This window comes from Lineus longissimus, chromosome 13 (assembly GCF_910592395.1).
Source record: "Lineus longissimus chromosome 13, tnLinLong1.2, whole genome shotgun sequence".
NCBI lineage: Eukaryota > Metazoa > Nemertea > Pilidiophora > Heteronemertea > Lineidae > Lineus > Lineus longissimus.
In genome coordinates this window covers 5395334-5406659 of record NC_088320.1, presented here as the reverse complement: position 1 = coordinate 5406659, position 11326 = coordinate 5395334, and the positions used below count along the sequence as shown (strand labels likewise).

General features: G+C 42.9%; 1 protein-coding gene across 1 annotated transcript; it reads right to left on the bottom strand.

Annotated features, from left to right (window-relative positions):
• Nucleotides 1-3202: 3202 nt before the first annotated feature.
• On the bottom strand, nucleotides 3203-11248 carry LOC135497999 (GTP-binding protein 4-like). Its single transcript, XM_064788106.1, has 13 exons — nucleotides 11166-11248; nucleotides 10208-10378; nucleotides 9795-9898; nucleotides 9479-9562; nucleotides 9035-9188; nucleotides 8705-8797; nucleotides 8291-8548; nucleotides 7811-8011; nucleotides 6265-6495; nucleotides 4845-4957; nucleotides 4428-4581; nucleotides 3976-4107; nucleotides 3203-3598 (listed from the first exon to the last, which is right to left on the bottom strand). Exons 1-13 carry the CDS (start codon nucleotides 11211-11213, stop codon nucleotides 3446-3448), a joined length of 1896 nt encoding a protein of 631 aa, XP_064644176.1. The 5' UTR covers nucleotides 11214-11248; the 3' UTR covers nucleotides 3203-3445.
• Between the last annotated feature and the right edge of the window lie 78 nt (nucleotides 11249-11326).

Here is an 11326-nt window from a genome sequence, read left to right as displayed (position 1 = left end):
CTCAACTGCCATCTGTCACCTACGAAATTTTCATTAAACCATGTGTCAACGTCTTCTGTCTCCGCTGGATGCGAATGTCTCCTACTGTCATTCATCACCTCCTAATATCCCAGAAGGCATCTCAGGACTCCATCTGTCATCTCTGAATGTGAATGTTAACCACTGTCATCTATTACCTCCAACGTCTCGACTGTTTCGACCGTCTTCTGTCGTCTCCGAATACGAACGTCCTCGACGGGCGTCTTCTGTCGACTCTGAATGCGAATGTCCTCGACCGTCTTCGGTCTCCTGCGAATGTTTTTTACTGTCATCTGTCATAGTTTAACACCTCAAACCATCGCCAAACGTCTTTTGTAACCTTTGAAAGCGAATGTTCTTTACCGGCTTCTGTCTCCTCCCAACACCACGAGGCACCTCTAAATGTCGTCTGTCATATCTACTTTGTCATCTACTGTCTTCTGTCACCTTCCAAAATCTTAAGCTACCTCTTGGCGTCTTCTGTCGCCTCTAAGTGCGAATGTCCTCGATCGTCTTCGGTCTCCCGCGAATGTTCTTTACTGTCTTCTGTCATCTCCCAACAGCTCAAACCATCACCAAACGTCGTCTGTAGCCTTTGAAATATCTTTTACCAGCTTCTGTCTCCTCCCTACATCTTTGCGGCACCTCTAATTGTCGTCTGTCGCCCCCCCCCCCCCCCCCCCCCAACAGCTGAAGTCACAAACATCTTCTGTCGCCACCGAATAAAAATGCCCATTCGTTCTCGCACACCTCAAGCCATTACAAAACGTCTTATGTAGCCTGTGATTGTCCTCTACTGTCTTCTACCACCTCCCGACATCTCAACCCATCGTCCAATATCTTCTGTCGTCCTCTCTCACCTCCCAACATTTTAGGTTCTCTTTGAACATTTTCTGCCCCTCAGAATGCGAATGCTTCTACTGTCTGCTGTCACCTCCCAGTATTAGAAGCCATCACAAGACGAAGAAGATGAGCTCATATTTTGTAATCCCGACACGCAAGCATATAGCTGCAACGGCTCTTGGCTGTTTTCACAGCTTTCCCATTTGCCGACGACGGAGAGAATGAACCCGCCCAATGGGTTGGGGGCGGGCAGGTGGAAGATGCAAATTTTAAAAAGCTCACAAAACCAAAAAGATGGTGTCAATGCAGTTTTCATGACAACAGCTGTATTATTTCATTTTCTGGTCAATTTTAGGACCAATCATTGGGTTTGTGAAGCAAAAAACAGCTTTTTGAGGATACGAGGATTTGATCCTAGACCCGCCCAAAGGCATATTTGGGCAAATTTCGGCGCGAAGACAGACATTTCGCAAAGTTCTGAAATTTCGTGCATTTTTTGTCCTTAAACACAGTTTTCGTGGGGTAAGTAACATACATTCTATGTCCAATTTCTTCTTCATGATCTCGTGATCGTAAACGATTTTGTAATTGATTTAAGTCAACATGTGCACTATTTTTTCAGTCGGCGAAGTTAGCGCAAAAGTTTGCAATGCTCAGAGAAGACGAATGGTCTGTCATGAAACACCGATCTAATCCTTCATCATCCCAGTGAATAAGCACAAATTATAATGATTTGTAGGTTCTATGAGCAATTCTACAACTGTAGAACAGAATATTGTGATATTAATTATGACATGAGTGCGTGGAATCAGATTTTCAATTCCGGAAACTGCAGCGGACGCTGCGTCTATGATAGAAGAATACATTGTTGCACGCAATGCTTCGCACTGTCATGATGATTTCATCGATGTTTTCAGTTTGACAGCTCGAAACTAAGAAAAGTAGTAAATAGAATTTGTTATTCTTCAATGTAAGTCCTTCTTTTTTTTCAGCTTGAATTCGACCATTTACAACGATACGGAAGCTTCTCCCCCTCTTCGTTTTTCTCGGCCATCATGTACATCATTGGAGGGCAAAGATGGCTGTCATGAAATGGTCTATCTCCTATCCTCGAAGATGTTGAATTGCTCAGTAAACAGTGTGGGAATTTGCAGAACACAATGGTAATGGGCCTAGTTAAACTCCGTATTTCTCTTGTTTTCCAGCAATCTTTAGGTGTGGCACCCTCTGAAAATAAATAAATTATTGCCCTGGTCTGTCCTCTTTCAGATTGACACTGCTGGTGCCTCTTGAATGAATGATGATGATGCCATTATGAGTGTTAAAGGGGGATGGGGCAGTGTTCACTAAAAATATACTGCAGCGGCAGTGGCATAAGTGAATATTTAACAGCCCTGAACAACCTTGATGGTCATTATTACCAAATGTCAGGAACAGGAAAGTCCAGGAGACCCCAGACTCCTTGCTAGGCTTTTATATTCATCTAATCCTCAAGGCTTACAGGCGTGGATCCACCCTGCATTACCCCTCTTTTTCTGTCTCCAGTATTCACCCCTGGCTCACTGCAGTTGGTAAAGGTGTCTTCACTCTTCAGTCAGCAATGAGCCTCGGGAGAAGTTGGAAGAAGTCAGGGATGTAACAAGATTAGCCATTGTCAATGTACATGTACATTATTCTGTCTTCTTGATTTCAGCAATGAAACAACCAACAGTGGTGTTGCCTGAAAGGACAGTTGCTGAGGAAGCTTTGCCCAGATGAAGGAGGTCCCCAGCCAAGGGAGCGACTAAGCCAAGGAAGAGGAATCGCTTTCTGGAAATACCAGAATTTTCAGGTGGTAAGTCGCACTGCTGTCTCGAGGAAATGAAAGGTTAGTGAAAGAATTTTATGGGCTGTCAAATTGTTCAAAGGTATTTTGTCTTCTTTCAACAATAGGCCGAGCCAAGCACAGCGACGTTTGTTGTTATGGAGAGCTTCCGATGTAGAGACATAAGGAATTGTCCTCATCATTGCTGTTTTGCAAGGAAAGAGAATCGACTGTGCTTGATTATTATAATTCAAATTGGTCTTTTGAGGACAATGTCACAACCAGAATGTTGGGATAAGCTCACGAAGCACTGGGAACCTGGTGGGGTACCGCTATCCCTATTCCAGGAGGCTTCACAAAGACGGCCTTCCTTGTACCCTTTGATAAAATGTAGGTGCAGTAACTGAATACAACGAAAGAATTTTCAAGTTTATCACCAGTATGAATCACTCCCCTCCAAGATCACCAATTTCCAATTTCACACAGTGAAAAACGGTAGCAACTTCTCTACATTGTCAAGAATGTCAAGAAAGAAAATTTGGCGTGATGATCAAATAGCTTTTTCTTATTTTATCATATTTTACAGTTTTTTTGTGCAGTTTCTTTTCATTCCCAATGTACCTTATACAGCGTTATTAAATAAACCATTAATATAATTTTCCCCATGGATAAAAGTGTCTTTCCCTTATAGTAAGACAAAGATGTTCCATGGTTCCAATGCAAATTGCAAGGAGCACAGGAGAACCTTCAAGTCCAGTCAGTTAACAACAAACAATGTCACTATCGCCGATCTGTCTTGCCCAAACCCCGTTTTCCTGAGAACAGATGTTTCGGCTTCTTTTCTGCAATGTGTCGATCTGCCTCACCGGCTCTTGCATAACGGTTCATCTGCCGCTGTCCGAGCTTGTGGAGCTTACGCACTTTCTTCGCCATCTGGAAGGGAGAAGGAGTGATGAGGAATGGAAATGATCGACTCTCAAATAACACAGGGCAGCGGAAGCTGTCTGAAACTTGTTAGACAAGATTTTCAGAACACTGTACCATGTATATTCACTGCAGTGAGCCAAGCAGCAGTGCAGACTGCAGTGCATATCTTCCAAGACTACTTCTGACCTTGTGACGCCCGCACACAACATGAGAATCTTTGTTTGGCTTATTGGATGATCCCACTGGTCGTACCAGGGAACATGAAATGGAAACAATGCCACAAGTACACAAGGAAACAGTCTATGGACACACAACATTAGAGCAGACTGCTGCTCACATCGCCATCTCACATGACAGGAAAAGTGCACATCACAAACACTTACTGGTTCGTCCCGGACTCCCGATTTGTCTCTTGGTGTTCTTGATGAACTCCTCGCCCGTGATTCTGATCTCTCCGACTTTCGTTTCAGTGGCTTGCGACTACCACTTCGACCTCGTGACTTTGAGAAGTTTGCCTGAAGAAGAGGAGCAACAGAAGATTATAAATGGACTACAGAAATTCCAGCGAATGTGATGTTGGCATTGGCCTACCAAATTGCAAAAAATACTAGTAGAGAATGTTATGTGGTTTAAAGTTTATGATTCTTATGTGTCATACAATCCGGTAATTCTGTTTTAGCTGAGAAGTTTTGCCCACACTAAGTTTCATATCTACTCCCTGATTGGAATGTTTTTCACTATCAATCAAAAGACAAGGCAATCACGTAGTCAAGGATCTTGCCCAAGGAGTGAAATGCTCTGTTGGATGGAGAAGAAGTCTGTTATTCATTCATACCTCATCAGGATGTTCAATATCGACTCCCATTGCTCCCATCTCGGTTGTGATGGCATTACGCTCCACCTTTTTGGCTGTTCGGGGCAACCTGGGTCCTTGGGTCCGTCTCTTCTCTTTGGATTGCAGGACGCGCAGCTTTCGTTTTGTTCGGATTCTGAAACCAAGATAAAGAAACTTGTAAACAGAGACCAGCTTTGCACCCACTTTAACAGAAGGGAACATTAGACTGCGATTTGAGAGAAGTCAATATCAGACTTGCGGAAATACGAACTGCCAGCTGCATCAGGGTGATTGAGCATGCAATGTGTCCTTCGGTTAGGCGATCAATCGTTTTGCCAGAGATTTGTATGGAGCCAACGATGTTTGGAATGCAAGACCCACACCTCAACCATTAGACATTTTAATATCTTCACTTACACTTTTGCAGTTTTCCTGACCTCCTTCATTTCTTCATCTTCTTCAGACTCATCGGAATCATAGTATCCGGCCTGTTCTCGTAATCCTTCTTCTTTTTCCAATTCTTCCAATTTCTACAAAGAAAAGAACCGATGTGCACCTTTTTGACGATTTTCTGACGAAATAAGACCATGCAAGTACAGTTATCATAAGATGGTACTTGAAACTTTGCACTGCACACCCTCAGCAGCCCAACACAAGAGTTATGATACCGATTAATTCATTCAATAGCCAGATATCCCAAAATGAATGAAATGGCCAGGGCCATTGTGCTCACCTCATTTGGAGGAAAGATGGATAAAGAGCATGGTCTTGTGTCATGTAGTGTTAGGTTTGATGTAGGTCCAAGCAATTACAATTTCCCCAAAATGGCCAATACAGTACATTCGACCTCTGTGACCTTGAAAAGTAGGTCAAATCAAAGAAGACCCGGGTGACACATTGAATGGTTGTTAGAATTAGATGTACCTATGATATAAAATTGGTGCCAATCGGGCAAGTCATTACTAGGAATAATGGCATTTTGAAGAATTTAGGATTTGGCCCCCTCCCTGGAGGCCAAACGGCAAATCAGATCGCACCAAACTTCGATACCTGAGATCACCTGACCAAGGGGTACATGTGTACTTAATTTGTGATCAATAGTCATTGCAGTGAAGAAACGTGCCATAGTTACGGCCTGACGGCGAATTTACGCCATATGACCTCTGTGACCTTGACAAGAAGGTCAAATTAAAAACCTGTGTGACATATACTGTATGGTGGTTAGATGTACCCATGATATCAAATTGGTGGCAATCGGGCAAGAAGTTAAGGAATAATCACATTTTTAAGGCTTTTGGATTTTGCCCCCTGGTGGTCAAGTGGTGAATCATATTGGACCAAACTTCGGTCCCTGAGATCAGCTGACTAAGGGGTAAATGTGTACCAAATTTGGTATCAATAGTCATTGCAGTTTAGAAACGTGCCATCGTCACATCCTAACGGCCAATTTACACCATTTGACCTCTGTGACCTTGAAAAGGAGGTCAAATCAAAAACCCGGAGGATATATGATGAACCTTTGCTAGAAGTACCTACCATATTTTTTTCAAAATTTCCCGACTACTATTAAGGGAGATATTGCATATTTTCACTTTTAACGTTTGGCCCCCTGGTGGCCAAACCATGAAACGAATCGGACCGAAACTTGGTCTCCCAAGTGTCATTACATAAGGGTACATGTGTACCAAGTTTCAACTCAATAGCTCTAACAGTTACGAAACGTGCCCTGCTAACGGACGACGGACGACGACGACGACGACGGACGACGGACGCCACGGTATGGGATAAGCTCACCTCTGCTAAGAGGTGAGCTAAAAATGATAACAACTCCACAAACCTTCTCAATCTCAGGATCTATGAAATCTGCAATGTTATGACCCTGCCATATCTCTGGTATGACATCATATTTCTCCTCTGGGTTCGCGAGGTCCCATCCCTTCTGCAGATCCAAGACATAGTCATCCCCCATCTCCTCCTCGATGTGTCGCTCCAGCCTCTTTTTGGGTTTGTCGACCTCCATTGCATCACGTTTCTGCTGGACCGCCTCTGGGATACACGGTGGGCGAGGCTGTCAAAAAACAAAATCTAACTAGAATTCCGAAATTTGCTGGTAGCAAATTTGATAGTCCCCAGGTAGTCGTCATGTCAACAGAGTAGAAAGCGAGAACATTTTGCGCCGTCGTATTCCGATTTGACTGGTTAGTGGTGAAATCTGCTTTTACTTTAGTTTTAACGTTGTCTGAATTAAAGATGCTTTCCCAATGCTTGACTGGTCCGGCAAGAGGCATTGCCAGGAAAACGTGACGTCATTTTGGCCATTCTTCTTACCGCACGCCCTCCCTCTCCGTAAAACTTCCAGACATGGTGTGAAGTGGGAGGGCGCACAATGGGAACCACACTGCCGCGATGTTAAAGGTTTCTATTTATAGAATTCAGGGGCAGAGATTTTAATCACGGAAAAAGTAGATTAACTCGGCTAATCTCAATGGATTTTACCCAGGAATGTTTTCAAGGCGGGAGAAACATCTGATTTAAGTACTGCGCTTATTAGATTTCATGTTCATGCCGAAGATTGGCCTAAAACGTGGACGAAAAGAGTGCATTATCGAGTGTTGGAGAGGTCACGTGATTGGACGAGAAACCTGAGCGAAAACAATACTGACTCCAGCTCCCAGAGAGGGAGGAGCTGGAGTCATAAAAACGCATCTAAAGCATCGAAATATTCTGAGTTTTGAAAAATCGTTTTGCGATAGTCCATGAATCGAATTGGGTTTCTTTATAATACCTCCATCGTCCCATCGCTCGACCAACTCCTGAGAATAATGACGTCATTATGACGGGGCGGAGCTTATGCTAATGTCTCAGCGTCTCGCCTCTGCGCAGGTCACAGCGCATGTCAGATTGAATCGCGGCTTCGGCATGTTGGGAGAAGACGATCAGACGAATCTCAGCAAAAAATGCTTCAAAAGTATCGAAATACTCAGGATTTTTAAAATACTTTTGCGATAGTCCATAGATGGAATTGGGTTTGGTGGTGTAAGGGTGATTGATTTCTGGTTTATTTAGCCGTTTTGCTGGACTACCGCAATAAATGTGTTGGTGGAAAAAAATAACAGTTTCGAGAATTCCAGTGATCTCAATATAGTCCCCAGACGGGATCTGGGGCCTATAATGAACGAGACCAGCACATGATCAGAAGGTTGTTCGTTGAACTCTCGTAGGATTTGCAAGCCTGAGTGTTTATCATATGACGATACAGAAGGCCACTCTGAACTCAAGTACCAACACCGGCCACCTCCGAGTCTGAAAATCTTACAGCAGGAGCCGCTCAAATTTTAATGTCATGCTCTCCACCTCTTATACCAAGCACTGCGCATTCCTACCTTCTGATCTCTAGCCGTAGGCGTCGCCACATGCAGCCGGTTCAACACGTTGCCAACCTTTCGTCCCTTCATCTTCACATCGACTCTCTGGACGAGTAAACGATCACAGGCCTCTGTTTTGACGTTGATGACTCCTTCCTCTGTCATTGTGCTCATCTCGATCACCTGGATACCTTCTTCCTGGAGGTCGGCGAACATTTTCTGAAAACAGAAGATTGACAGTTTGTTGTGGTAATTGGTAAAGCAGTGCTAGCATTGTCTGCTACCTTGCCCACGAAATTTGTCATTGAAATGAAATACATCATTACAACAATTTCTCATGAGCATGGGGCTCTGCCTGAACACGAGCCTGAACAGTGGACACGAGCCTGAACAGATACTTGCTGAAAACATGTTCCGTTTCATCGAAGGTCACTTCAACTGCTACTGGACATGATGATGACTAAGAAGATTATGATGGAATAGATTTGCTTAACTAACCTGTCGTTCTGGTTCCAATTCATCGATGCGTTTCACATCTACTTTATTCGCGACAACGATCAGAGGTTTATTGGCGAATAACGGCCGGATATTTTCAAATAAGGCAAACTGCTGTTCCAGGGTATTACCGCATTGTTCCGAGACATCCATAACGTACAAGATCGCTGCTCGTAAATGTGCCAAGGCTGTGATGGCCTGCATTTCAATGGTGTTACGTTCTTCAAGACTATGGTCAAGAATCCCAGGAGTGTCGACCACCTGCAACAAAGAGAAGACGGGGAATGTTATGATGCAAAAAATTTAACGACTTCATGATTTGTGATGTTAAATTTTGGAGGGCATTTTGGAGCCAGTCATTAATGACATATAGGTAAAAAAATGTTGGTGAACACGGCATATTTCAACAACTCTTACCTGCCATCGGAGGTACTTGTAATCCATATGACCCACAAATAGTGATTTAGTTGTAAAGGCATAGGGCTGGACTTCAACATCAGCTCTGGTGATCTGCAATTAGAGACATCATTCGTTTTTCATAAAGGAACAAAGCTCATGCAAACAAAAAAACAACAATATTTCTTCAGAGACACTTCTATTGTAGCTTTGAGTCAACAGCATGATTTACCCCCCCCCCCCTCACCATGACCCACTTTAAGCCTAGCCTGGTAGATACTTAGGCAGACAAACAATGGTTGGCAGACCTGAGGAATCTGCTACTGGTATTGGACAGTTTATGAACCTCACCTTATTTATAAAACTTGACTTTCCAACATTAGGGAAGCCACATATAAGAAGGGTCCTCGTATTAGGATCGATAGACGGCAATCTGGATAAATGCTGGCGGACTTGTTCCAAATATGATAAACTCTGGCCTTGACGTTTCATAATTGTACACATCCTGAAGAAATCATTTCTCATAAATATCATTGGTTGATAAAGAAAGAAATATATTTGTTGTCAGCACTCTTTGAAAAAAGTACTTGATTCTAATCCACCTGTTTTACTTTCAATTGAATGATTTTTGGCACACCCTGTACTTCCTAATTTGAACTCAAGTAGTAGTCGTCAATCACTTTTTCCACTGGGTTTCAAAGCCCAGAAAGTCTGCTGTGCATATTGCCACTGAGAAGAGAGAATGGCACAAGTCGATTTCAGCCCAAGTGTTTGATTCAATTTTTATCCACCTACCTTCCTAGTGCTGCCTTCTTTAGCTGTTTGCATCTGTACAAGGAGTCCGCATATTTCATCAGTCTTACGTAATCTTTTGCCACACTGAAATTAAAAATGTTGCATTAGATAGAAGCATCCTGCATTCTGGTTGTGTCTTTGTCCTCACAAGACCGATTTACAAACAAACACCAGGTTAAGGATGATCTGTTAAGCGTTACCATCACAACATGAGTAAACTACGAGTAACGTTCTCGCAGCCTACAAAAAAAACCTTCGCGAAATATTGCGTGGGGAAATAATGATCCGACTTGGAGATAAACACCAAAGGACTTACTTGTCAATCAGATGGAGAGCTGTGTTGAGTTGTCCAAGAGCAAGCTTGTAGTGATCTCTGTCGTAGAGAACATTCATCAGGTCCGCATAGAATGGATGGATATCCTGAAGTAAATTTTACAAAATTCACAACTTAGTTAGAGTTGGACTGAAGTTGAAAATATACGAAAATCTGTTGCTGGCTCCGACAAGTCCACGCTTGGGGCAGCAGCCTGGTTTTCTGGTGCCCTCTGGTTCGACTTGGTGCCCCAACGGGCAATTATTATAGTTGGAAAGCCCTCAATATTTTTTTTATGCATTCCAAACTTCAAAAGAAAATACCACTTTTATGTGGAACTAATTAAATTAAGTAATTTCGGGATTCATGAGGCTGTATGGGGCGACCCCCAAAGATATTGCTTGAACTTGACTCACCTCCAATTTTGGGAAATCTGTCAAAATTTGTGTGAGTTTATCATGGAAATTTTGTTGGGTATACTTGATCTTCCTCAAATAAAACTGTCGTATCCGCCCAATCTGGTAATTCTTGTGGATAACTGTCGGAGTTTTTCTCTGGGTCTTGGAAAGGACTATATCCACAAAGTCCTGAAAAGAAGTGGATGATTAAAACAATGCAAGGGCCAATGCCCAATTGCAACAGAATAGGACAACTTAAGGGGAAGAGGCAGTTGTAGATTTTTCTCTGCCAAAATCTTATCAATCATGCGTGAATAAGGGTCATTGCTAGGGCAAGCTTGTATTTGAAGAAAAAATCATCTATGACTGAGTGGCCTATCAGTCACCTGAAGATGGCCTAATTAGCCCCTCTACTCGGCAGTGCTCCTGCCTATAGACCCCTTAAGAAGTTTGCCCGGAAGTTACGGCGGTACGTTTTGAGTATAGTCTCGTGCGGATCGGATATGACCTGTTTAGCATATCGCTTTCAAAGAAAATACAGTGCGGTGCTCGATAATGTAGGGCCTACCACCGCAACTTCCAGGCCAACTTTCAGTCATATTCATTGATCTTGGTGTTGCGCAATTCCACCTATTTTATGTTTACTTTATTTGTTTTGGCTCTGAAACAAAGGAATGGCCACCTTGACTGGCTGGTACAATAGACCAGATCCAAAAGTTGACCAGCGGGTAACAACAAACATATTTGCATCTTGACAGTGAAGTTGTACAGGATATGGATACATACACACAGCGCAGTGCATTCAGGCACAGCATACATTGGCATATAGGAGATTTTTTGAGATTTGGAAGCAGACGGAAGAATTTTCAGGGCATATTTTTCGCTCGAACAACGCATACTAACCCAGCGAAAAGTTGCTGGTTAAAAGAAATAACATTGTATTTAACTATTTTTGGTTTATTTTGTAATAAGTCACCTTTGCCGTCGGTACGACGGTTATTTTCTTGAAGTTGTAATGCGACATTTTGCTAAAATTTCACCACGCCGCATGAAAGGAAGTGACGTCACCACTCTACGGATAAAATGAACAATTGCTGGTTTGTTGAATTTATTTATTAATTAAACCCCCCGGATAGG